Genomic DNA, 26,008 nt, shown 5'->3' with positions numbered 1-26,008 from the left:
GAAGCGAGGTGCTGCTTTATTGAAACTTCTTCCCCATCACACAAAGCAATGACACAAGGGGTGTTGGTGGGGACCCCCTGGCACAGCCCTCTCCCTCTGTACCCCCTCACAGGCCCCAGAGAACCTGCCTCCGTGCCCCTCTCTCCGCCCTTGGGTCCACCCCCTCAGGAACCCCGGCTCCCAGGGAAGCAGGCGAAAGCGTGCGGGGACCAAAACCTTCCCTACGGCCACCACCAGCACGAGTCCCTGGGGCCAGGTCTGTGCCCACAAAGGGTTTGCCTGTTTTGACTGAACTAACCTGTGGATTTAGTCCAACAAATGGATTTGCCTGGTTTCAGGGCTGAATTTCTGCTTGACCACAAGCAGCTGGGAGAACAGAGTCGCCTACAACTGAATGGGCGATGGACAGGCCTGCCCGTGGGATGGGCTGACCGCTTGGTACTAGTGTTGACCGCGGTGGAGGCGACCCATTTCCAGAACCCACTGCTCTGTGACCACACTGGCCACGTGTGACTGGTTGAGGGTGACAACTCTTCAGCGAAACTATTGTACGTTTGAAAGGGTTGTTGGATGGCTGAGACAACTGTGATTTCCTGGGACAAGCCCTTGAATGACAGTTTGGCAACTGTCTGACTGAATTTTCATTGAATTAACAATTATTCAGGACTCAGAAGTACTGAACTGACCAGAGCAGGCAGCCGGTCATCGGATTAGATTGAACTGAACAGTTTGGGGGCTAATTTGATTTTTTTTATTATTGAATGTTATCACCATTCTAAATTAGCTAACGGCTGGCTGAATTAATAATTGTTTGAACAAGCTGTTGGAAGAAACTGGACCTATGTATTTGGTGAGGAGGACTAATACATTGGTGATTACTTGACTAAATTGCTGTGTGAACTGACAACCATTTACAAACCAACGCAATGGACTGTTGTTGTTTGACCAAATGACCGTACAAATTACTTTCACTGGACCGACAAGGGTGTTTTCGACTTGCCAGCCACTTGGTAAAACTGGTTGAGAGTTGTTTAACCAAGCTCACTGACTTCAGAATGACCAATCATTTAAACCCACGTCAGAGCCGATCAGAAGAAGCCGAGTGCTACTGGACTGAATTTTTGAGAGACCCAAGGAGTCATTCAGCCTAAAGGGGTTGACCCAATTGTGAGCATCTCCCAGGCCCCACAGGAAAAGCAGGCCAGCGAGGGGGACACAAGCAGATTGTCCTGAAGTCAGCCAGGTGGTTTACCCAGGCCACAGGGGCCACCAAAGCGAGGAAGCAGATCGCGAGGCAGCTCCACCCTTCCCAGCCCCAGGGCTGGGGCCTGGCGAGCGTCACACCTCTGAGTATGGAGGTGGTGCCAGGCCCCCCTCCGGAATCTTGTATGGCAGAGACACGGCTTCCTCGTAGGACGGCAGGACCACCTGGGAGGGATAGAGAGATGAGGGCTGAGAACTGATCAGATGGGACCGCCATCCCAACCTGGGGTCAAGGGGCTCCAGCCCCCACCTCTAGCAAAATGATGACAGTGATGATGACGAGTGTGCCTTGGGTGCTGACTCTGTATTAGGCATTGCAGGCACAGGGCAGGTGCAGTGTCTGCTCCTGTAATGGACAGACTTGCCTTTGCCTGTTCAGCATTAAGCCCCCTTGTTTTGATAACCACACACCATTTTCCTTGGGAGAACAGTTCTCAGTCCATGGGCTTTCAGAACTGGTCCTATCCCTCAGATCCCAGGGAGGATATGAGACTGGGGCATGGTTACTCAGAGTAGAATTTCATCCCCCCGACAATTGTAATTAGTTTGGGGATAGGCTTGTGACCCACGTTGGCCCAATCAGACATGCTCCTGGGATGCCTTTCTTCCTGTAGGGGTTGCTGAAAGGGTGGGATATCAGCCTAGGGATTTTGGCAGCTATTTTGCCACCACGAGGAAAGGGCTGTCTGAAAATGGAGCGAACACTGAGAAAAGTCAAGTCAAGAGATGGAGAGGATGAGATCACATCTGGATGTCAGGCCTCGGCCAGGCCTGAGCCATACTTAACATTGGACTTTCAAGTTCTACAAGCTAATAAATTCCATTTTTTTACATAAGTGAGATTGATTAGGTTTCTGACACTTGCAACCCAAAAAAGTCTTGACTAATACAAGCCCCATTCTACAGATAAGGAAAGTAAGCCTCCAGGAATTTAAACCAGCTGCACTTTTCCCATCACTTCCCCAGTTAGCTGCTTATAAGTGCACCTCCTCCCTCTGCCTGGAAAGCCCCTTCCCCTTTCCCAGCTAACTTATACCAACTGACAGTCCAGGACTTGGTCAAGAGTCACCTCCTCCAGGAAGCCTTCCCTGACACCCCAGATGAGGCTAGTGGCTTCTTCTGTGCTCCCATTGCCCCGTGTGCTTCACACCGAGTTGTGATTAAATCTCTGCATCTGGGTTCACCCTTGACTATACTCTCCTTCAGGATGGGTGGCATCTTTGTTTTCTCTGCACCCCCAGGGTTGGATATGAGGCCAAGAAAGAGTAAGAGGCAGAAAATATTCAATGCATGCATGAATGAATAGAATCCTAGACAATCAGAGTAGAAATAGATATTCACATTTCTTCTGGTCCAATCCTCAAGTTACAAGTGGAGAAATTGAGGTTGAGCAAGGGAGAGAGAGAGAGAGACCTGCCCTAAATGACACAGTGAGTGGCAGAGCTGGGACTTGACCACCCCTCCTCCAAAAGGCTCACCTTCGACAGCATCTTAGAGCCGCTCCTCCCCTCGGCTGAGTTCATGTACCTTATGAATCTGTAGCATTTCCACACACACTTGAACATGTAGACCTGGAAAAAAGGTCCAAGTCAGGCCATGCCCGGTGAGCCTCCTTCTCACTGCCCCAGCACGCCCCAGCAGATGCCGGGCACTTCCTGGGGAGCCCTCACTCACCCCTGAAGGCAGCATTCTGTCTCTGCTGCTGCTCAGACCCCTCTTCTGGTGGGAGAAGCCTCACCTGCCAGTCCCAGGTATTCCAGGTTTTTCCCATTTCACTGCCCCACAGACTCAGCACAGGAAGAGGCTTTTTGGAGGCTCCGGGCCACCCTCCAGCCTCTCTGGCAATAGCCCTGCAGATCCTACTTCTCCACACCCACTGGGGACCAGAAGCTCACAACCTCCTGTGGGGGCCCCACCCATCTTGAGACAGACCTGACTGTGGGAAAGATTTTCTTCAAAATTGTTTATGAGGTGTTTTTTCAAAGCCAATTACCAGTGTATGCAGTAGTATCCTGTTTATAAATGGAGAAAAATTATATGCACAGATGTGTATATCTGTCACATGACATAAGCAGCTGCTTTCTCTTAGCAACTGACGTCAGAATTGGGAGATTTCCAGGGCAGTGAAGTGATGCCCCCAAAGGTGCGTTCAAGGAACAATAGCCAATATTGTTCCTCTGCCCTCAAACTGCCTCCTAAGAAAGGAGAGCGGGTTCTGGCATCTGGAAGGTCTCTCGCTTTATGGAGCATCATGATGGGGATTTAAAGGAAGCAGAAATAAATACAATCCATTTTAGAGAATGAAGTATAAAGGGCCAGGGAAAAGCAAGTAGGTGGAAGGTGGCCAGTCAGGCAGAATGGGGGGCACAGAGACAACCACCCCCCACTCGATGAAGATAAAAAGTAGGAGAGGGACAGGGGGCACAGAGTTGTATGGTGGGTTCTGGGCACTTTTTCTCTAGCAGAGTGAATGATGTAAACCCCCACGTTGGTGCCCCCAAGCCTTCAGGGAAGTTCTCACCGTGCATCCCCAGTGCACTTGTGCTGGGTGAGTCCTTTGAGGGAAGATTACAAGGAGTAAAGCCATTCCCAGGTTGGCATCAGGTGAGGGCAGAGACTGCTCAGGCCCTCAGGTGCAAGGAGGCAGTGACCTCTGGTTACACCACCCACATGAAAAGACGGGGCAGAAGAGCACCCAGATTTCAGAGCCGCTGCGCTCTGCGTGGCGGTGGACAGTGGGCTGATTGGCCTCCTTCTGCTCATCTGTAGTTTCAAAATGTCTACAGTGATCATGTGTTACTTTCACAATCAGAGAAGAACACTTTTAAAAGCCCTTCCTTGTCTCGAGTCGACATCAGCCTCTCTGCGGCTTCCGGCCACAGGGCCCTGTTGTGGCCCCTAGAAGCCCCAGGAGAGAGCCCTTCGGGTTTTTGGAGAGGGTGATCGTGTCCTCCTTGAGTCATTTCTTTCCCAGGCTGAACTGCCCTCCTTTCTGTGACTCCTTCAGGTGGCAGAGGTTTCCTGCCTACTCACCCCCCCATTGTGCAGCTATTAACACTCTTCAGTCTGTCACCATCTCTCCAAGAACTGGGACCTGAAACGGGACTCTATCCTCCGGGCCTGACTACGCCAGAGAAGAATAAAACCAATCTCCTCCCTCCTTCTCATCACCAAACTCTAGTAATATGACCTCAGGACTCATCTACATTTTGATGCCTGAATCACGTAAAACTTTTGACATGGGCAAAGCAAGACTTCCGATGTCTCTTTCACAGATGAGCCCCAAGGCCCAGAGAGAAGTGACCTGGAAACCAATCGCACAGCTACTGAAGGAAGAGCTAGGATTCAAACCCAGATCCTTCTGGATCTAATTCCAGACAGAATAGCTCCTCCTTCCCCCGGATCAGGGTCTCTCTGGGTTACTTATTAAGTCCCAAACACCTGAACGCAGGTGGTCTTCGCAGACCTCCTTCCTCTAAATCGGGTGCGCCAAGGACCCCACGTGGGATCAGAGGAGCTGGTGTGGGGAGAGCTGGAGTACGGAGCCAAAAGCAAGGAGGGCAGCAGTAAAAGACATGCTTCACTGCCTCCTAACAGTCTGGCCTGGGCGGGCCCAGGACAGCACAGCCTCACCGCCGCTCCCGGAGCCAGGGGCCACTCACCTTTAGGACGAGGACAGTGATGAAGGCGACGGAGAAGATGATCATCATCTTGATGAACTGGTTATGAGCCATGCCCTCCTGGCTGGGGAGGTAATTCTGCAACAGATTTGGAGGCCACGTCAGTGCCTCTGGCCATAAGGGACTCTTTAACAGTGCTCCTACATTGATGAATAAAAGCCGGCCCTTCACACACAGGAACGCTGGGTGGAACAGCCATTATCTTGGCTGATTCCCACGAGGGGAGCTACATGCTGCCTACCCACCATCAGCGCCACCTGACAGGTGAGCAAAACAAGGGAGGCAGATGCAGCTGATACCCGACCAGAGGGCCTTTACCTGGCCGGTGCCCACGTTCCCCCGCTGGCGGTGAGCCACAGCATACCCTTCTCTGGAGGACAGCCTTGGCTGATGGAACCGCCTCATGCTGAAATACCAGGGAGGTGCACCCCCTCCCCTGGGGGCCGCTCACAAGCAGGACTGGTTGGTGGAAGGTTCCTGCTCCAGTGGGACAACTCTGTGGCATTTGCAGATATGCGCGCACATCCTTTGACACTCCCCCCTTCAAAACACAGAGTTCATGTCCCCTCCCTCAAGCATGGGCCAGACTTAGAGGCTCCCTTCTCACGAACAATAGTGTGACCTCCGAGAGCACGTGGCTGTTTCCTCCGTGGTCTGTCTCGGATGCTCACTCGGGGATAGCCAGCAGCCACGACAGGAGGACACTCAAGCAGCCTTATCAAAGGCGCACGTGGTGGGGAGCTGAGGTGAAGGGCCCACCACCGCGCCAGGGAGTGACTCCTTCAGACCTAACCAAGCCCTCAGCGTCCCAGGCCCTGTCCCCATCTCGGTGTGACCTCATGAGAGGCCCTGAGTCTGGCCAACCCAGTTAAGCTGCTTCCCAATTCCCAATCCTCAGAAACTGTGTAAGATAATAATTTTTTCTTGTTTTAAGTGATTGTTTGGGGATCAGTTGTCAGACAGCAATAAAAAATGAATACTATTTCTGCAGAGCAATTCACGCTCACACTGGAATCTGGCAGGGCTATTCCTAAAGTCACATGTCTGCCTGGCTTCTTCCCTTTGTCTGACCTGCTTCCCTCCCTCCCTTCAAGTTTCTTTCTGAGACCTCTTCCTCAGTAAATCACTCAAACAAGAATCCTCCTCCCAGCTCCACTTCTAGGGAACTCAGCCTAAGCACTGAGGCACAGAGAGGGGAAGCAACTTGTTCAAGGCCACACAGCCAGGTGACGGGAGTGGACCCTTGGCCCGGACTTACCATGTGGTTCATGGACTTGAAGTTGAGATAGGTGGGCACTTCCATGTAGGAGCTACAGAGGGTCAGGATGCTCAGGCAGAAGTCCAGCAGCTGCAGGGTCATCAGTGGGAGCTTGGAGGGGCTCTTTGGCAGAAGAAGACAGACCAACTGGTCAGCCCCAACCCAGAGGCCCCTGGTATTGTGGGGCACACAATGGGCCCCCAAACTGAGAGACTGTCAGCCAATCTCTGGTCCATGGTACCCAGAAAGAAATGGATGCCCATTTCTCAGACATTCACACCAGGCTATTATCAGGGTCCCCTGACTCCCAGCACAGGGGCCTGCCGTGATACAGTTCCTTGATCTCTTCAAGGACCACAGTCGGGGAAAGCAGCTCTGGGGCGGCTGTGCCAGTGATGGGCACCAGCCTCGTGGGCACTCCCACTGCAGATGCAGTCACAGGCTTTAGCCATTTTTACCTTCCTTTCTTCAACTTGGTTATAAAGGAGGGACAAAGCAGGGGCTGGGGCTGGAAATGGGACACGAGCCCTTTCCCATGGTGTAAATTCACACGTGGGAGGCATTTGCTCAGTGCTCACCACGTGCTAAGCACGCTGTGTACACGTTCCTCATTTAATGCTCATAAAGGCATATTGATGAGATGTGACCTCAGACACATTTATAGAAAGAAACGTAGGGTGTACATGGGGCTCAGGGACTTGTGCAAGCTCGCCAACTAGAAGGGGGCTCTGGGGGCTCCCGCCCTCACCAACCTGAGCCCCACCACCTACCCCACTGGCCGGTTGTGGGATGGGGCCAGGTACTCACCGCCCGCCTGGTGCTCCGGGAGGCAAACTTGAGGTAGGCAGGGAGCTCGATGTAGGAGCCCAGCAGGGTGAGCAGGCACAGGAGGAAGTCCATGATTTGCAGGGACAGGAAGGGCAGCAGATACTTTTCTCGGTTCTGAAAAGCAAGCCCAGTATGGTCAGGGGTTCCTTGTACACCTGTCCTGTGCAGACTGATGACCTCACGCGCCCCTGGCTGGCACCATCCCTCCTAGGGAACCCAGTGCTCTCATAAATCATCTGCCCAGCTTGGCTGAGGTCACCCTGCAGGGATCCACATGCTTTCCTCTGAGTGAGTTCCAGGGTGGGGGAGAAGGTAAGAACCAGGCCCTAAGGGTGAACCGTCCCTGTCTACAGAGATAAGTGCTCTGGGGGCTCCTGGACCAGGGTCTGATTCAACTCACTCTCAAGAACCCAATGAGGAAGGACTTTGTGTCCATTCTACAGATGAGAAGGGATCAGGGAAGACTTCCTAGAAATGGGGGCACCCGGGCTAGAGCTGGAGAGAAGCAGGAGGGAAAGGGGAGGGTATTGGAGGCAGAAGGGCCAGCATGAGCCAAGGCCCGGAGGTGGGAAACACTTGTGCCACTTTAAAAATGAGTCCTGCCTCTGTGTAGGCCACACCCAGGGATGTTCAGTGACAGAGAGAGTCCCTGGGAGGCAGAGGCTGAAATCCCTCTCCTTCAAGTGAAACCAAGTGACCACTGTGACCAGTATTATTAATGTGTAGGAACCCACAGTTGGGGACAAAATCACAGAAAGGGTGGTTTTGTGGTTTCTCATGTGGTTATCTAAAATCATTCAGGAGGCAGCCAAAATAGCCCAGACTGAATCTCAGAGCTGTCAGGGATGACCTGACCCATCTTCCTAGCTGGACCATTTGCTATTCGGCATGGCACCCGGGAACAGCCAGGAACCACGGTGATCCCACTCTCCCGAGACAGTGGCGTGAGCTAGGGAGTGAACGGCGGCATTTCGGGCAAGGTGGAGACGTTCCAAACAAGCACCAAATCACTGCCTGCCCTGCTGGCCCTGGGAGTGCCAGGCCACCCTCTCTCTGCCCAGGAAGGACTCTATTTCTGGGGCCTGCTTCCGTGGCGCTGTGTCGGGTCCGTGCTTCCTGACCCCCTGGGGACCGAGGGCCAGATGGCTTCCTCTTTGCAGGAAGTTGAACCACAGCCCGTCTCTGTCTCTCTCTCTCTCTCTCATCCGCTACTGGATGGAACTAAGCAGGACGCGGCGGCACCTCACCTCTGCTTCGGCTCTCACTGATGACAAAACCCACTGCTTTCTCCTGTCTCCCCACAACTCCTAATGACCCTTCCTTTTTTCTCTACCAAAATTCCCTCTTGCCATTTGCAGTTCAAAAGGATGTGGGTCACCAGCTAGTTCAGCCCAAGTGTCTGTCATCTGTGGCAGCCACAGCCATCTGTGCCCACCCCGGCCCACGGAGGGTGTATTTTATCCGGGAACGGAGGACTCTAGCCCAAGGAATGACTGTAAAGATCTCTAGGGGGCACCTCCCACCTCTCAGCATCCAGTGCTGCCCACGTAGTGGGTGTGAACGGGGTGGCGGGGAGAGTGGTGCAGGAGGACGGCTAGAGCTCCCCGCCAGCCCCCGGGTCCTGACTCCCCTTCCCTACCCCCGCCAGGCGCTCACCTTGATCACGCCCATCAGCAGGCTCAGGCTGATGAAGAAGAGCATGACGATGAGCAGGAAACTGGAGATCAGTTCGGCTGAAGGGCAAGGAGAGCAGTGAGCAGCCTGGAAGTGCCTCCCCTGGGAACCCCGCCCAGGGTTCCGAGGACCACACTTCGGGAACCACCAGTGTGGGAGCTACAGCAGGGAACGAGAAAGCCCAGGCCCCGTCCTCCTGCAGTCCTCTGTCTTGAGAGGCGACCAAGGCAGCAAACAACATTTCAGGTAACCCAGGACGGTGTAACCGCAGGACGGGAGGGCAGCCTGGGGTCTAACGTAGCCAGGGTGAGGTCGGGGAAGGTCTCTGAGGAGGTGGCCTGTGAGCCAAGTGACCAGGAGTCCAGGCAGGGGGCCCAGGACAGGGCCGAGCTTGGCATGGTCTGTGCAGCTGAAGCAGGGGAGAGAGGGGGAGGGTGGAGGGAGTTGTGAGGGGTGGCCCGGAAGTCAGCAGGGGCTGGAGCCCACGGTGAGGAGCTTCGATTTTATTCTGACGGCAGCTGTTGACAGGGGTAAGCAGGCCAGCCCTGCTGTCACCTTTCTAAGCTGGTCAGGTTTGCCAAGTGCCATCCTATCTGCTCTCACACCTGGAGACTTTGGTGGCAACAGGGGGAATAGCTCCCTTTGCAGATGAAAGATCTGAAGCTCAAAAAGGACAAGTGACAGGGCGTCAACTCCAGCCTGTGGCCAGCTGGCCAGCGCCCCTCCCCCTCCCCCACCTCGGCATCCCCTGGACCTACCGATCCGGAGGTAGACCGTCTTCGAGAACTTGCAGGAGGCCTTGCCGTGGGCCACTTCCACTGAGTGCTCAATGAACAGCAGTATACTCATGATCTGGGGGCAGAAGAGAGCACTGGTCAGCCAGGGCCTGCCCAGCTCCACCGCCAGCCCCTCCCACCCCAACGGCAAGCACTCCAGGGGCCTGTGAGGACGGGTCCTAGAGGAGATGGAAGCCGGGTCAGTGGAGCATCCTGGATAAAGTGTGGCCTGTACAAATAGACAGCTGAAGTCCATAGTCCTCCTTCCTCTTTCCTGCTGTGTGAGCTCGGGCAAGTTACTTGACTTCTCTGTGCCTCAGTTTCCCCATCTGTAAAATGAGGCTAACACGGATAGCTACCTAAAGAGATTAATGTGAGGGGTACAAGAGAACATCCCAGGAGAGCACTTAGAACCACACCTGGTTCTCAGTAAAGCGGTAACTGTGACTTTTGAAGGCCAGGTTTGAGGAGTGGGGCAGGGGGGGAGACTGAGGGCTGCTGCCAGTGACTGGGCCCCCTCCTCTGTGCCCGCTTTTATAACGACAAGCTCTGTGTATCATGGGATCTTAGTCACAGCATCTGAGCATCTTGGAATTATCAACACAAGTCTGGGAGCATCTGACCCGTGAATCCCAGGGTGCCCTGGTCAAGCCCATCCCCGAAGGCCCCTCAATTCCCCCATCTGCAAAATGGAGCTAATGATAGTACCTGCCTCTTAGGGTTGTAGTGTGGCCAGAAGGTATAATTCACTTTAAGTACCTGACAAATCATAATCATTCAATCTATGTTGACTATTATTATTTTATTATCCCCTCTGGACTGTAGGTTCCAAGCAGGGAAGGACTGTGTCTCTCTCATCCACTGGTCTAGCTGTTCCATTTGATGAATGAGTAGATGGAAGTACAGACGAATGAACAAACCACACCCTCTAAGGGGACCCGTGCTAAGAATGACAGAGAAAAGGCAGATCTAATGGGCTTTGCTGCTTTGGCCCTGGCAATAGCTGGAGTCCAGCCACAAAACTGCAGCTTGAAAGGACCTTAGAGGTCACCTTGCCCATGTCCTCCATCTTCTAATGTAGGAATTCTATGTCTTGCAACCTCTCCTTAAGTGCTTCCAACCACGGGGAACTCACAGTCTTCTGTGTGTCCGCGTCCCTAGAGCAAGCCTTCTGCCCTTCCCCCACCACACACACTCACTTCTCCAGGCACCACCACACTGAGAACAAGACTATCCCCTCCCTCGTTGTGGCTGCCCTACCTCTACTAATATTGCCTAAGTTTACATTGGCTTTCTAGGCAGCCCTGCACTAGTAACTGATGCTCAGCTGACAAGCAACTAGACATCCACCATCTGTTCCCCCCTTGCTGATTGTGTGGGTTTTTTTAACTCAGACATAGGTCTCAATTTGTCTTCCTGCCATGTTACATCCTGTTCAGGGGGCAGAAAGGGACAGCAGAGAAGACTGATGAGGAGCTGGGCTCCAGAGTCAGGCAGAGATGGATTTGAATCCAGGTCATTATGCGGCCTTGGGCAAGTCACATTACCGCTCGGAGTTCCCTCATCTGGAAACGTGATCTAAGAGGAATAAATTGCACTCTATTTGCAAAGCACGTGGGTGTTCAGCAAGCATCGTCTGCTTTTGGGTAATGTGAGCTTACAGCGGGTGGCGGAGCCATCCCGGGAGGTGGGTGCGAGGGTGACTGACAGTGCGCTTGCTCTAGTGGCCCCCTCCACCTGGGGCGGGGTGAACCAAAAAGGGTGGGAGGCAGCTCAGAGCGGAAGGTAGGTGCGGTGGGGGCTGCAGCTGGTAACCACAGGAAACGGCTCTGAGAGAGAAAACCTGCTTCCTCATCCCCTAAATGCTGGAGCTCCAGCCCCTCTCCTCCCAGTTTCTCCTGTAATGAGGGAAAGAGAAAGGGAGGCAGAGGACAGTTCGGTCCAGGATAGAACAGGGCACCTTGCAAGGTGAGCTCTGGGCTCCCTGGAGTGTGCGAGCGGAATACAGATGAGTTGCATCCAAGCTTAGAAAGGCATGAGTACCTATCAGCCGTAGCACAAGGCTTTGAAATCCAGAGAGTCCAGGGCTGTCTGAGATCTGGAACGAAGCTCAGAATCAGACAATCCCAACCTCCAGTTGCTGGAAAGCACCTCTGACCACTTATTGCATAAGCTCCTTCTGCTTGTTTTCTAAGCTCAGAGAGGTTAGGTGGCTTTCCCAAAGACACACAGCAAGTTGGGGACAAAGTTGAGACAGGAGTCGCAGTGTCCCAGGGTTGTCCTGATGCCTTTCCATGCACACTACACCCCAAGACACGTCAGAACCCTGCTAGCCACCCACTCCAGGGAGCTCAGCTATTTTGATCATGCATCATTGTCAACAAAAACCTCTAAACCCACTCCTCTTTGTTTATTTATTTCTAAGTTATAGACATGTGCTAATGTCCTAGTTTATCATGAACATCATAGAACATACAAAGCAAAAAAATCCAGAGATTAATAAAAACATGATTGAAAATTTTAGAAATTCTAACATTGTCATCCTGAGACCCCAGTGATCACCTTGGGCATCACCCCACTTTGGAGATCAGTGCTAATCCACAGACCACTCCCCAAATCCTCAATTCTGGCCCCAAACACCCCTCACAGCCCTGCCACCATGCCTGCAATCCTGCCATCAGCTTCCCAACTGCTCCTCTCCGATCACCCCTCCTGAATATCCCATGACTCTGGAAGGGGAGGGAAGGGGAAGGACATTTGTTCAGCCCGACTCCATGCCAGGTGCATCACCCACACCATCCCAGTGATCCTCCAGATCCAGTAACTTGTTCAAGGCCTCCTAGCTGGTCATCTGCAGGGCCAGGATTCAAACCCAGACCAACGGGCCCTGGATCTGATTCTCTTTCCTGCTCCACTGTCCTCCCAGCATCTCCCAGCCTTCTGGCTCCGCCTGCGCCTACTCCCCTCCCCAACTTCCACGTGAGTGCCCCGCAGAATCAGAGGGGCACGCACTTCCTCTTCCCTCCCCAGTCTCCTCCACCTCCTGCAGCTTGTACAAGAAGCAACAGCAGACACTAGAACCATCTCCACTTTTGTAAAAACCACCTGGGTTTAAAACCAGGCTCATCCTTTATCCCACTGCACCTTCTCCATCATCCTGCAGTGGTGAAGGATAATTCTGTCCCCATTCACCAATAAGAACCCTGAAGCTCGCAGAGGCAGGAACCAGCCCCAGGTCACAGAGCAGAACGACCTTAGAGCCTGACTCAGACCCTCTGCTGGCCCCTAGCCTTCAATGGGAGACATGGAGAAAAATAAGAATCTCACTCCCTAGGAGATGGGATGGAGAGGAATTGACATTTATTGAGCAACTACTGTGTGCTCAGACCTCTACATACAGACTTGGACCCTGCAAGATGGGAATCATTTTCACCATTTTATAGGTGAGGAATGGAGGCTCAAAGAGGAGAATTCGCATGTCCTGTGTCACATGGCCCAACTGGGATTTGAACCCTGTTGTCTGTGCTCCCAGGGTCTAGGCTCCACCCAGGGCTGAGTGGTTGCTCTGGGGCCCAGCCCCTAGTCTCACAGACTATCTGCCCACCTTCCCCCAGCAGCCAATTCCCTTCCCTGGGTGCCCACAGGTCAGGGGACAGCAGCTGGGGCATAAGAGGCCTCCCCGACTGCCTCACCACTGCAGAAACCTGGCCAGGTCCTGGCTCCTCCCTGGCCTCAGTTTACCCTCCTCCTGTCAATGAAGAGTCACTCCTATATGCACTGGGATGACTGAACTCCTGCAAACCGTGGCATGACACACTTAGGCTGCCCAGAGTCTCCCACCCCGCAGCCACACCCTGCTCCTCAGAGGGCCCTCACTGCTCCATCCAGTCCCCAGTCAAGAGTAGTTCCCAGAAAATACCTGGCTTACCTATAGCATAATCTGGGAGAGGCCAGGAAATCCCAAGAGTCCAGTTTTTCAGGCCGCCTGGCCCTCACCTTCCCCTCACCCCCCTGGTTTCCACCTGGACACAGAGCCGCCCTCTCCCTGAGCTCTGAGAGTCTGCCTGGGCCGGGACTCATGCCCTCCTGGGACAGGAACAGGGCTTCTCTCCTCCCACAACACCCAGGCAGACGCCATTCACTCACCCACCTGATCCTCCATCATAGCGTCTTCTCACTGCTCTTTAATTCTGCACGGTGAGACCATGCAGTTAAGAGCTGGGGTGCTGGAGTCAAGTGGTCCTGGCCCCAACCCCAACTCTGTGCCCTTGAGCAAGCCACCAACCTCTCTGATCCTCCAGTCTCCACATCTCAGAAATGGGGGTGACAACTGGACCTGCCTGGTGGAGTTGCTATCCAGTCAAATGACATGCTAGCCCAGAGCCAGGCATATGGCAAGCGCTCCGTCCGTGCGCACCATTGGGCAGGTGTTCATTTGCTCCTTCATCTGCTCATCCAGTAAATGCTCTCTGAGCACAGTACGCCTCCTGGCCCTGTTTGGAAAGCCACCGACCCCAGCCTGCAGGTATCGCAGTCCCCCGGGACACGACACGGGACTTGAGAGGGCTCGGGGTCCCTGACTGGGGAGTGGTCACTGCTGTCTGGAAGGCTCAGGGAGGGGTCACAAATGGGAAAGCTTAACGGTGGCTTTGAAGGATAAGTGAGCGTTTTCCAGCAGAGAGGAGGGAGAGGCATTCCAGGAAGAGGGAACATCGTGAGTCACGGCCCAGACACTGGCAGTACAGACCTAGGGAAACTCTGGGGCAGCAATACCTCTTCCCTGAGACAGCGAATGTCACAGGGTGGGGAAGTGAAACCCAGAGAGAGGCAGTGACTCGCCCAAGGCCACGCAGCAAGCCTGCTTCAGGGCCCGAATCCGCCTCAGTCCTCCAGACACCGCACCAGGCTCAAGCCGCGTGACCGCATCAGTCCCGGCTGTGCTTGGCCCCCCCCACTACCACCCCCGCTCTCCACTCCCCTTTCTCACCTCTTCCCTCTGCTTCTCCCTGGTTTCAGTTCCCATTTCCATCCCCGCCAGATCTCTGCTTTCTCGACAACAAATACAACTTCCCTAAGCTGAGTAATGGGGGAAGCAGCCAGGAGGCCAGGAGAGTTCCTTATTTTCCTGGTGGCTCTGAGGAGCAACCAACAGCTCAAGCTGAAATATAGGAGGCAGCGGTTGCAGGAGGAGAGGAAGAATCGGGGATGGTGGGGGGCGGTGGGGGGATGGGAGCACTGTTGAATAAAGTCGTGGCTGAATGGAACAGAGGAGATGTTGGGCAGGTGGGACTGACCATGGCGACAGTGCTGGGAGCTGGGGACTGGCTGTCATGTTCCTAGGTTTGGCCTGGTGGTAAGTTAGGATCATATAAGCAGTGACAATAGAAGTGACAGTGGCTATGGCGGGGGGTGGTGATGGAGGTAAGGCCAGTGGGCACACTGGGAAGTGGTGATTGATTAACTGCAACGACCCTACAGCCATGCTGCCGCGGCTGATGTCAATGGCAGTGGTGGCAGCACGACATGATGGTTGTGGTGACACCAGATCCCCTGACTGTGGGGCTCAAACACCAGTTCCCTGTCCAAGAAGGTGGGCCCACCCTCTCGGAGCCCCTGCTGGGCTTAGGACCTACCCTCTCATAAGAAGGCAGGCAGAGACCCACCCTCTGAGCTTTCAGGGGGTAAAATTTACAGAGATCCAACGTTCAGTGAGCACCTACTATGTGCCAGCTGGTGCATGGACACCTTCCTGTCTGTTAACTCCATGGACTCCTCTGTACAGGTCCCTGAGGCTCACATCTGAGGAGAGTAGGGGGCCGCTGTGTGACGGGGCATGAGGAGTCAGGCCCGGGCTTGCCCTCAACCCTTCCCAACAGTGATAATGTCCTTTACAACAGTGGAAATGGGTCCAAAGTGCACGCCCTTTCAGGCCGTCTCTTGCCTTCCGGGGCCGCTCCACCCTGACCCTGAATCCCCTGGCTCCCGTAGCCTGCAGACTTAAGGCTCCTGCACACTTAGACGTTATTATTATCATCATTGTCATCCATCACCATTATCACCCACTCCTTGAAGCTCAGAGCCCTCTACTTCAACAGCCCACCCTGTTTTCCCTGGGGCCCCTTGGGGTTGTCTAGCAGGAGGACCAGGGAAAAGACGTCAGCGGCAGCAGGAAGCTCCCCTCCCCCCACCCCACCCGACACTTCCTGTCACAGCTTATCAGGGGGCAACTGGGTGGGGGCCGCTCCCCGGCCCTGCAGCACTATCTCCCCAGCCACCTCCCTAGACGGCCCCGATACCATCGTGACGTACCTTCCCCTCTCCCAGAGCCACGGTTCAGCTGCTGCCCCAGGCCGGGCTGCCCCTCACCGCACCCCTGTGCCCCACCTCTCAGCCAAGGCTGCAGCCCTGCTGGCCTCCCTCCCATCCCATCCCTCGTACTGTCCCCACCACTCCAGCCACTGTATTGCTCTGAGCCTCAGTTTCCTCATCTGTAGAACAGAGAAGGGCCCAACCACTCGCAGAGCAGACGAGGTGACATGTGTCTGCTACCGAAGATGATGCTTCAAAAAGATCGAGGGGCCAGCAGAAGTGCTTGTGTGTGGACACCAACCCACAGTCCCCATTTGAAACAGCCCCGCACTGGAAACAACCCTAATGTCCTTCCCCAGTGGAACAGGCAAAAACATTGTGATACACTCATGCAACAAAACACTACATAGCAAAGGGGAGGTGAGCTGGATACACACAGCCACACCAAGGAAGCTCATGAACGCAATGCTGAGAGGAAGAGAGAGCACGCCCCTGGGTGGTTCTAGAACCTCGTGGATTGGAAGAAGTCAGTGGAGGGAGCATAGCAATGAGGAGAGGGCACCGGGGATCCCTGGGGTCTGGTCCTGGCCCCTTTCTCCATCTGGGTGGAGGTGATGCGGGTGCTCAGTTTGAAAAAGATCATCAAGATTTACTTATATAAATTATACATCAATAAAAGGTTTACAAAGTAAAATAAAATTGAGAGTGGCTGCCACCCACTCCGTGTCAGACCCTGGAGATTACAGAGATGAATCAGCCCAGGCCAAACCTGGAGAAGCCTCCAAAATGAACCCCAAGGCCCCAGCAGGTGGGGGTGGGAGCCACCCTGGGATGGGAGGGAAAAAACACTGGGAGCTTGGGCCCCAGAAGGAGGAGCTCCAGGAAGGCTTCTGAGAGGCAGTAATTCTTAAAGAAGACTTCTTCCAAAGGGCAGTGGGAAGGGTGGTCCAGGCAGAGGGAACAGCAGGGCTGAAAGCAAAAAAGGGTGAGATGCATTCAGAAAACTGCAAGAAGCTTCTCTTGGGGAACCATGGCTTAGGCTCACCGTGGGCCAGGCACACAGCAGGCCACAAGGAAATGGTAGCTGCCAGGTGGCTGGGCCGGTGGAGGGATGCAGATGATGCTGGGGAGACACGTGGTTTTACAGGGATGGGAGAAAGAGCACTCCAGGTAGAAGGGACAGCTTGTGCAAAGACCAGGAGCTCACAGAGAACACGGTCCAGATGGCACTCGCCACGGTTCATCACACTGCAGTGTAGAAAGTGCCAGACGGGAGCACTGTGCAGGGAGCAGCTAGCTCTGGCCCAGTGCCCAGGAAAGCCAGTGTGTCATCCTCGGAGCCCCCTCCCCTGCCTGTGCCTGGTGTGTGACAGCCCAGCAACACCTGCCCTCTGCCCTCTGCCCTCTGACCTTCCAGACCTGCCCCTATTAGAGAAGACAGGATAGCAAGCCTTCCCGTGAAGGAACAGGCACTAAGGGTGAAATTTCCAGCCCAGTGAATTCCACTGGCCTCTGCCAACCTTGGGGGTGGGGGGTGGTCATCTTTTATGGGCACCCATTTGAGGGCTGAGTCAGCCTTCAGGCTTGGCCCAAGCCCCCATCATCCTCCATTTCCTGAGTATCTGGAGAAGCACCCTGCATCCTCCAAACTAACCCCATAAAATGTCAATTCCCTATTTACCTTCAGGGCAAAGGCTCCCACATGTAACAGGTTCCTATCGTTCAAGCACTTGGGAGAGGCCGGGTCCTCGGAGTATCAGCCCACACTGTCATTCTGTCCCCACCTCAGCCTTATGAGGCAGCTTCGGCTATCATTTCCACTCCCCCCCCCCATTTCTGCAGGTAAAATCAAGAGTGCATCTTTGCATGTGGGTTCTGTTTCCAAGAACAAGGCTCCTCAAAAATTACAGTTGAACCCAACCCCATCGCTGCCAAGAAGCCTGCCTCTCCCCTGACACGGTCTGGAGCAGCGGCAGAGCCCGGGCCACCACGCTAGACACTGGGATTCCTGTTCTTTATTGCACAAGCTTCAAAGCCACTTGGCCTCTCTGAGCCTCAGTTTATTCTCCTGCCAAATGGGGGTTCCAGCAGTAGCTACCATCTGTGTGAAATTCTCCAGGTTCCAGGTGCTTCTCCCACGAGGTTTCCTTTGGGTCGTTGATCCTGCAGGTCGTGGTTATTGGCCCCCAGTTGAAAGGTGGAGACACTGAGGCTGGGGGATGGGGAGGCAAGCAAGTCCTGGGCCTGCAGCAGGCTGAGGGCCGGAAGGTAGGGAGCCAGTGCCCTGCTCAGCTCTGCACAGCTCCCTGCTCAGCTTCCTGCCTCATCAGGGGTTCTGTGCCCCCCACTTCCCCCAGTGAGGTGGGGTCCCCTGAGAGACCAATGCAGGCCTCATAATGAGCTCAGAGCAAAGTCCTGGTTCCAGGCCACTGCCTTGGGCTCAAAATAAAAGCCCCATTTCCTGAGGGGCTCTGGGCCCACCCAGGCTCTGCCCTCCAGGCATGCGGCCCATCTGAGCAGGGGCCCAGCCCCTGCACCAGGGAGGACTCTCCCCTGGGCTGTTGCCTCCCCCAGCTCTGGCCCTCTGACAGCAGGGGCTCCTCCAACCAAGGCAACCCCCAATGGCTAGAACCACCACCAACCTCCCGTTCCCCCAAACCCCCTGCTTCCCTTCCCTTGGGCATGAGAACCGGGAAGTGGGGAGAGGACGAGGCCCAGCCTGGCGTCTGGTCGGTGCTGGTCCACCTCACACAGGTGACTGGCCACCCTCATTCAGCCCACCAGGCCTACTGCAGCAGGAAGAACCAACTTTACCCCCAGAATGCCCTGCATACAGACCCCCATTGGCCGAGGGGGTCCAGTGCCCCCTTGAGGGCTCCAACATTTTATAAGATAAAAGGGGGTGCACACTCCAGAGATGAGCACGACTCAGTTCTCACCAGGGCCCCTTGGCTATGGTGCTAGGGAGGGGCTATGATTCCCACCCTCCCCCAACTGGCCTCCCCTCCACCCAGAAAGGGCACAGAGCAAGGCCTCTGCCCCAGATGGGGTCATCGGGCATGAAGGTAGAGGTTGTAACAGACAACTTAACAGTTGGGGCCTATTTTTAGGCCCCAAACAGATGAGCTTTCGAAAGAGGAGTGGCCCCTGTATTCCTCTCCCCCAGCCCCACTCCAGGCATCCACTTGCCAACCCTCCTCTCTAGAGGGGCCACATCAGTGCCTCAGAACAACCACCCTTGAGACAGAGACCAGTGGCCCCATTTAACAAATGAAGAAACTGAGGCCCACACAGCAAAGGCACCTGCCTACTCAGAGTTACACCGTGAGTGATGGAGAAGGGCCTGGGGTCTTTTCAATCCCAAAGAGGAGCAGAGAGAGAGAAGCCGCTAGATTGCAGAGGAGGACAGAGCAGGAGGGCTTCCTGGAGGAGGAAGCTTCCTGTGAGCTAAGCCATAAAGAAATGAAGACTGGATGAGGGAAGGGGCCTCTCAGACAGACAGGCCACCCCAGGACCATGGCACCAGGAAAAGAATTCATTCGTTCACTCACTGGCTCATTCCACACACCTGTGTGCCAGTAGCAGAGGCCTAGAGCAAGCCCCTCCCCTGTGTCCTGTGTGACCTGGAGCAAGTCAGGGACCCTCCTGGACCTTTGTTTACTCGTCTGTAAAATGAGAGAATTGGGCCAAGCAGAGATCCATCCTTTTAGCCATGTCACCTGAAAGAAGCCAGGGACTTGGTCCAGTCTTACCCCTGCTGACCTCTCCAGCCTCCCCCATCACACCTGCTGACCTTCCCTCCCTTGTCTCCAGTTCTGTAAACTTCTCAGTGTTTCCAAAGCATCACCTGGCCTCTTCTACCTCCAGGCCTTTGCTGGTGCACAGCCACCACCTAGCATGTCCTTTGTTCCCCAACATTCCCAAGCAAAGTCCTGTTCATCCTCAGTACTCAGGCCTTCCCCCAGAAGCCTTTCCTGAATCCCAGTCTCCACCAAGGACTGGGCTAAGGCTCCTCGTCTGTGCCCTCACACTGTTATCCATCAACGCCATTACCACAGTTTGCCCCTGGCAGGTTGGAACCCCTAGAGGGCAGAGGCCATGAATGAGTCAGGCCCACACGCTGGCCCGGGGCCCTGCGCAGAAAAGAAAGACATGTTTGACAAATGTATGTATATATATGCGTGACTGGGACATTGTGCTGTACACCAGAAATTGACACATTGTAACTGACTGTACTTCAGTTTTAAAAATAAATAAATTTTTTGAAAAGACATATTTGAGAACAAATCTGCATCTGAGAGAAACTCCTTTAAATAACAGAAGTCGCTTTACTTTTTATTTTCCAATTTAATAATTAGGACACAAGCACCCAAATAAATAGCATTGGATTATAACGCAAAGGATAAAATAAATTTCCACGAGTCCCTGCAGATACAAATAAATAAACCATTTATTTGTACAAGAAATGAGGAGCGTAGACAAATCTCCCAGGAGGAATTCCAAATGTTCCAAATGTTATGTAGCTACTCTGCCCTTAAGTGGGGGAGCAGAGCTCCTTAGGGGCCGGCTGCGCGTGGTGACTTTCTTCCAAAAAGGACAATATGGACAGGGGGCGAGAAACAGTAACGACAATGGAGAAACCTGACGTGCACGACCTCAGCCAGGCAAGCAAGGTCAACAGCAACAGTGACAAGATAAGCCAGAAGCACATACCCTTGGTGGGTTCCGCTGAGAAGGGCACATTACCTGTGCCGCCTTCCTCCCCAGGCACATTGCCCAAGTCTAACCGTGAGAAAACCACCAGTCAAGTCCCGTTTGATGGATATTTGACAAAATGCATGCCTAGGACTCCAACACTGTCAAGATCATCAAGTACAAGGAAAATGTGAAAAACCATCACAGCCAAAAGAAAACTCAGGAGGTTTGACGACTAAATGTAATGTGGAATCCTGAATGGGATCCTGGAACAGACGAAGGATGCTTGGAAAAAGCTGAGGAAATCTGAACAAAGTACAGACTTGAGTTAATAACAGTGTATCATCAATAGTGACAAATGCACTACGTTAATGGAAGATGTTAACAGTCGGGGAACCCAGTAGTGGGGCATACGGGAATTCTGCACTATGTTTACAATTTTTCTGTAAATTCAAAACCGTTCTAAAATGAGAAGTTTATTTTAAAAAGTAGTACATGCTTGGAGGGAGGGCAGAGCTCAGTGGTAGAGTGCGTGCCTAGCCTGCCTGCGGTTCTGGGTCCAATCCCCAGCACCGCCACTAAAATAAATAAATAAGCCTAACTACCTCCTCTGCAAAAAATTAATTAATTAATTAATTTTTTTAAAAATAGTACATGCTTATTCTACCAAATATGGAGAATACAGAAAAGTAGAAAAAATTCACTATCCTATAACCCATAACCCAGAAACAAGGTCGCGACCAGCATGAGCCTCATTTCCTCCTGGCCTTGTTGTGGTGTCTCCTGTTGCTACAGCGCTGAAATCACCGTGGATGTAAGCTTTTTATCGGACAATGCATTTCTAATGGAATTCCAGGCACCTTGGAGAGGAGAGGTCCAGGAGGGAGATATTTCTGGGCAAAAGGCTCTTCTAGGGTCCCCATCTTCTGCCATTAACTTAGAACAGGCGTGCTCTATGCTGCCAGACAAGCCAAGACCAAAGAGCCCGATTTAAGAAAGTCCTCTGACTACCCTAAGTGTGCAAGTTCAGGTCCGCAATCATTCGTGACCCAGGGAATCCTCAACACAAACCCAGCGAAATCTTGAGGACGGTCCTCCAGCCGTTGGACGTGAAGGTCCTCCAGTAATAATGCCCAGATTACTCAATAGACTGTGGCCCTGTCTCATGGTGCCCAGGGCCGGATTTAACCCTCCCCACAGGGGCTCAGTCCACAAATAGCTCTCCGTGTGCAGGGCCGTCGCCCATGACTGGCTCCAGATGACGACCAATCTGGGTGATCAACACATCTGGATGGCAACTTCTCTTTTTCCATCCAGATGTTCGAGGCCCTGACCACACACCTGCCACACGACCGCCAGACCACAGAAAAAGCCCCCAGTCTCTGCCCTTTCTGGGAAGGAGCAGAGGCCTCTCACAGCAGGGGCAGGAGGATGATGGCCCGCTGGAATCAACCAAGGACCCCAGCCCAGGGATGACTGCCCAGGCCAGCAGTACAGCTTTCAAACTTCTCTTCTGTTCTCAATCCTTCTGGTCTAGAACATCCCACGGCTTCCCACGACTCATGCTGAAGATAGTGGTTCTCAACTGGGAGCGATTTTGCTCCCAGGAGACATTTGCAATGTCTGGAGATGTTTTTGGTTATCACAGCTGAAGGGATGCTATTGGCGTCTTGCGGATAAAGGCCAAGGATACTGCTAAATGTCCTACAATGTCCTCTACAGTCCCCACAACAAAGAATTCTCCAGCCCCAAATATCACTAGTGCCCTATAGTGAAGGTCCAGACTCTAACTTGTCACTCCAAGCCCCTCCTACCCCCTGCTCCCCAACCTAAAGACTCCACGTTGGTCTGTGTAGGGTACCCTGTACCAGCCACTGTCCTCAGCATCCACACCTGCTCCTCCCCCAACTTTACTCCCTGCAACCAAACTCTACACCTCTACTAGCAGCACCTCCTCCAAGAAGCCTGCCCCGATCACCTGCCCACACATCCTCCAGCTCTGTGGACAGGAACTAATGGCACTTATCCATATACAAGTGAAGACCCCAGACAGCACGATCAAGGAGAAACCCTGAGTCACAAAGTCCGGGATTTGCCGAGGAGCCTCCGGGCCCAGCAGCTTGCAAATGGATTTGACTTGGTCTGCCCAGGGATTTCTTTTTTACCTCGAATCAGTCACTAACATGGAAACAGCAGAAACGGTGACATAAAAGCCAGAGTTTCCTGTTTCTCCAAATGTCAGAGGAGCTGCTGCTGCTGGGGCCCACATTCCTCCACCGCAACAATCAGCGGAAACAGAGAGCGGCCACCAGAATAGACCTGGTGCGGGCTCCCCGGTCACCACAGGCCCACTTGCCCCACCATACTCAGTAGCACAAGCTGGCTGTCCCCTGGAGGCATGGGAGACCTCGGAGCCAGTCCACAGCCCCTTGCCCGTCACCTTATAAAGGAAAACATGAGGCCTAAGGGAGCAGCTTGTCAAAGGTCGCATAGCCAGTTAGTGCAGAGCCGGGGTAGGGACCCAGGGGTCTGCTCCCCACCAGAACACCCCTGCTTACACACTGTGCTTCCTAGAAAGTTGTCCATTCTCTAAGGACTTGGTCTGGGGACAGGCAAGGTGCCATCCACTTCTCTCAGGATCACTCTTGCGTGCGCAGAAGCTAGGCAGAGCAACCTCTGAGCTCCACCCAAAACCGGGGTCCTGTCAGCTTGACTACAGATGTGTCGGCAGCAGCCTCCGTGCCTGAGGTGTTACTGATAATAAACTCAACGACCTGTCGGGCACTGCTACGTGCCTTGTAGATATTTACTCCTTTGAGTCTCACAACAGCTCTATCAGAGAGGTATTATTATTCTCATGCCCATTTTTAGATGAAGAAGTTGACATTCAGAGAGGTTAAGTAAGTGGCCCAAGGCTGCACAGCCAGGAAGTGATGAGGCCAGGATTTGCACACCAGAGTCTGGATCCAGAGGCTGTGCACTGACCATTGAATAGCACTATCCCTCCAAAGGCTGGGCTCTGGCCGCAGCCCTGCCTGCTCTGCCTGGGACAGGAAACAGATGCAGCCTTGTCTGAGCAGTTTACAGCAGCCCACCACAGCGGACCAGATTTCGGCTAATTTTGAGGAAGCCCTTCCAGGCTCATAAAAGAATTGTTAACCACAGGCCCTGAGTCACCCCGGGAGGAAGGTGTCCTGGTCTGGGGGAGCTGGGTGTGGCTCGGGGCTGTCGGTAAGGGGATGGGTCTGGACAGGGCAGAACAGAGACCCCAATCTTCAGCCACCAAGACAGAGAGGGAGCCTCCAGCCCTGGAGGCTGTAACTCGCCCAGAATCACTCTGAATTAACAGGAGACAAAGGCTCCGCAACGGCTGTGCACACTGGCCTCCAAAGGGGAACTGTTGGGCCCAGCCTGAGCCAGGCAAGTCACCCTGCTCATCCGCACAAGATCGCCTTTTCTCTGGTGGGGAGAAGGACTCAGCCCCCTCCGTCTCCCTGGAAGCACAGAAGGGGGAGTCCCGCTTCTCATCGCCTCCAGCGGCCCAGGTCCCGAGGGAGGAGTCGATGCCGTGCCTGCAGCCTGACCCCACATCCTGGCAACATCCCGGCCCATGTCTCTCCCAAGATTCCTGGCTTCCAAAGCACTTTCACATCGCTGCTCCACTCGTACACAGATGACCTCATGGTTCCTAACTGTCCCGTTTCACAGAGTCAGAAACTGAGCCTCAGAAAGAATGTGAGCTACATTCACTTAGAACAAGCTCCTCTACTCCCCGCCGATGCTCCACTCCGGCCACTACTGAAGGGTCTCCTTCCTCATTTTTGACAGAAAGGAAAACAGAGGCCCAGAGCAGGGAAGAGACTTTTGTCCAGGGTCCCACAAAATGGTGGCGAGCAGCAGTCCTCCCGTTGGAGGGGGCTCATTACATCAGGGCCCTCGGTCACACTCAGACGCGTACACACACACACACACACACACAACGTCCCCAGGCCCACCCGCACACTCACCACATGGTAGATGGCCAGGGCAGTGGTGGCGATGCGGACATTGAAGCAGCAGCAGGTCTGGCGGACGGCAGCTGTGCGGGGGGCCATGGTGCTGCCTCCCCTCCTCCGAGGCTCTGACAGGGAAGGAGCCAGGCGCCTGGAGCAGGGCAGAAAAGGGGAAGCTGCCGGCTGCCCTCTTCACTTCCTTCCTGCCCCTCAGACAGACAGGGGCATGGGCGTCACAGCGGGGGTGGGGCAGCTGGGACGGGCCCCAGCCGGCCTCGGAGCACAACAGCGGGTCCCTGCCACGCCCAGGAGAGGCTCCCCTGGAGAGAGCAGACCCTTACACCGTCAGTACCTGCCATCTGCCAGGGCTGGAATTTGAGCGGTTTCACGCTCATGGCACACTGGATTCTCACCATCACCCTGGGAAGCAGGGGCTCTTACCAACCCCATTTCCAGATAGAGACTCAGCAGTCCAGAGAGGTCAAGGCATTCACCCCTGTGGCAGGATTCAAACCCAGGTCTGTCTGGCTGCAAAAACAACTACATCTAGTCTTTCCTACATGTTCTAAGCATGCTCCTGGATTAAGTCCTTGAATCCTCACCTCAACCCTTGGATCCCTCAAAGGGAGGTACTATTATTATCCCTATTTCTCAGGTGAAGAAACTGGGGCACAGAGAGGGGAAGTGATTTGTCCAAGATCACACAGCTAGCCCATGGAGGAACGGGGATTTGAACCGAGGCTTAACGGGTTCTAGAAGCCACTCCCTTAGCGCTGGTATTCTCTTCACTCTGCTCCCAGCATCAGAGAGAAGCATGTTCTTCCTGAACCCTGTCCAAAGCAGGACAAGAATAATTACTAAACAAATCCATCAACCATATGTCAGGCCCTGGGCTTGGTTCCTCGCACAGCTAGGTCATTAATTCCTCACAGCATCTGGGAGACCTGAAGTCAAGCCCTCCTTTGTGAGCCTCAGGGCCCCCTAATGCTGCCGTGCAATCAGAGATTTTTTTCCCCTCACTCTTGGGAAAAGTCAGAGTTAATCTACTGTGACTATTAAGCGAGCTACACTGGGATCTATCTCCCTTCCCAGATGATAAATTATCCATCTGTATTGCAGTAAAGGAAAGAACATGAGGCACTTGCAGAGTCCCTGTAAGAAGTCTGCTCTGTGCAGACACTGAGCTCACTCACTACATGAAACTTCAGGTAGAAGACATTGTGGGACCTGCCGTGAAGTCCCACCCTTATATGAGATCACAGTTAGGATTAGCCACTACAGCTGCCCATCATCTCTACACCAGGAAAGGTTATAAAAGGTCTCTAAGCTCCTCCCCCTTGACAGGGGCCTACAAAACTTGGCTAGTGGACTGGATCAAACCTTTCTCTGTTTGCCAATGAGACCAAGGAGGGCTCTAAGCTTGGGGCTCCTGGGTGACCCAGCCAAGCCCTTTCCAACTTCATTTTCAAGCTTGTCTATTTTTTTTATCATAGGCCTTGCTGAGACCAGGCATCATGGAAAGGTGGTATAGTG

At 53.8% G+C, this 26,008-nt stretch overlaps 1 protein-coding gene across 1 annotated transcript; it reads right to left on the bottom strand.

Moving 5' to 3' along the window:
• On the bottom strand, nt 1-24,663 carry LAPTM5 (lysosomal protein transmembrane 5). The gene is made up of 8 exons (XM_006196892.4): nt 24,491-24,663; nt 9,462-9,555; nt 8,686-8,762; nt 7,009-7,143; nt 6,202-6,324; nt 4,926-5,021; nt 2,742-2,834; nt 1-1,428 (listed from the first exon to the last, which is right to left on the bottom strand). Exons 1-8 carry the CDS (start codon nt 24,575-24,577, stop codon nt 1,339-1,341), a joined length of 795 nt encoding a protein of 264 aa, XP_006196954.1. The 5' UTR covers nt 24,578-24,663; the 3' UTR covers nt 1-1,338.
• Nucleotides 24,664-26,008: the final 1,345 nt, after the last annotated feature.

Source organism: Vicugna pacos, chromosome 13 (genome assembly GCF_048564905.1).
Source record: "Vicugna pacos chromosome 13, VicPac4, whole genome shotgun sequence".
Lineage (NCBI taxonomy): Eukaryota > Metazoa > Chordata > Mammalia > Artiodactyla > Camelidae > Vicugna > Vicugna pacos.
The sequence above is the reverse complement of the archived record's forward strand: the minus strand, read 5'-3'. Positions and strand labels throughout refer to the sequence as shown.

Bases quoted from the DNA above. Each gene is read 5' to 3' on its own strand.
- LAPTM5 (XM_006196892.4), bottom strand. From the start codon at position 24,577: ATGGCCCCCCGCACAGCTGCCGTCCGCCAGACCTGCTGCTGCTTCAAT. The intron at 8,763-9,461 runs GTAGGTCCAGGG...CTTGCCCTTCAG, and splicing joins GACGGTCTACCTCCGGATCG to CCGAACTGATCTCCAGTTTC. The intron at 5,022-6,201 runs GTAAGTCCGGGC...AATCTGTTGCAG, and splicing joins TCAAGTCCATGAACCACATG to AATTACCTCCCCAGCCAGGA.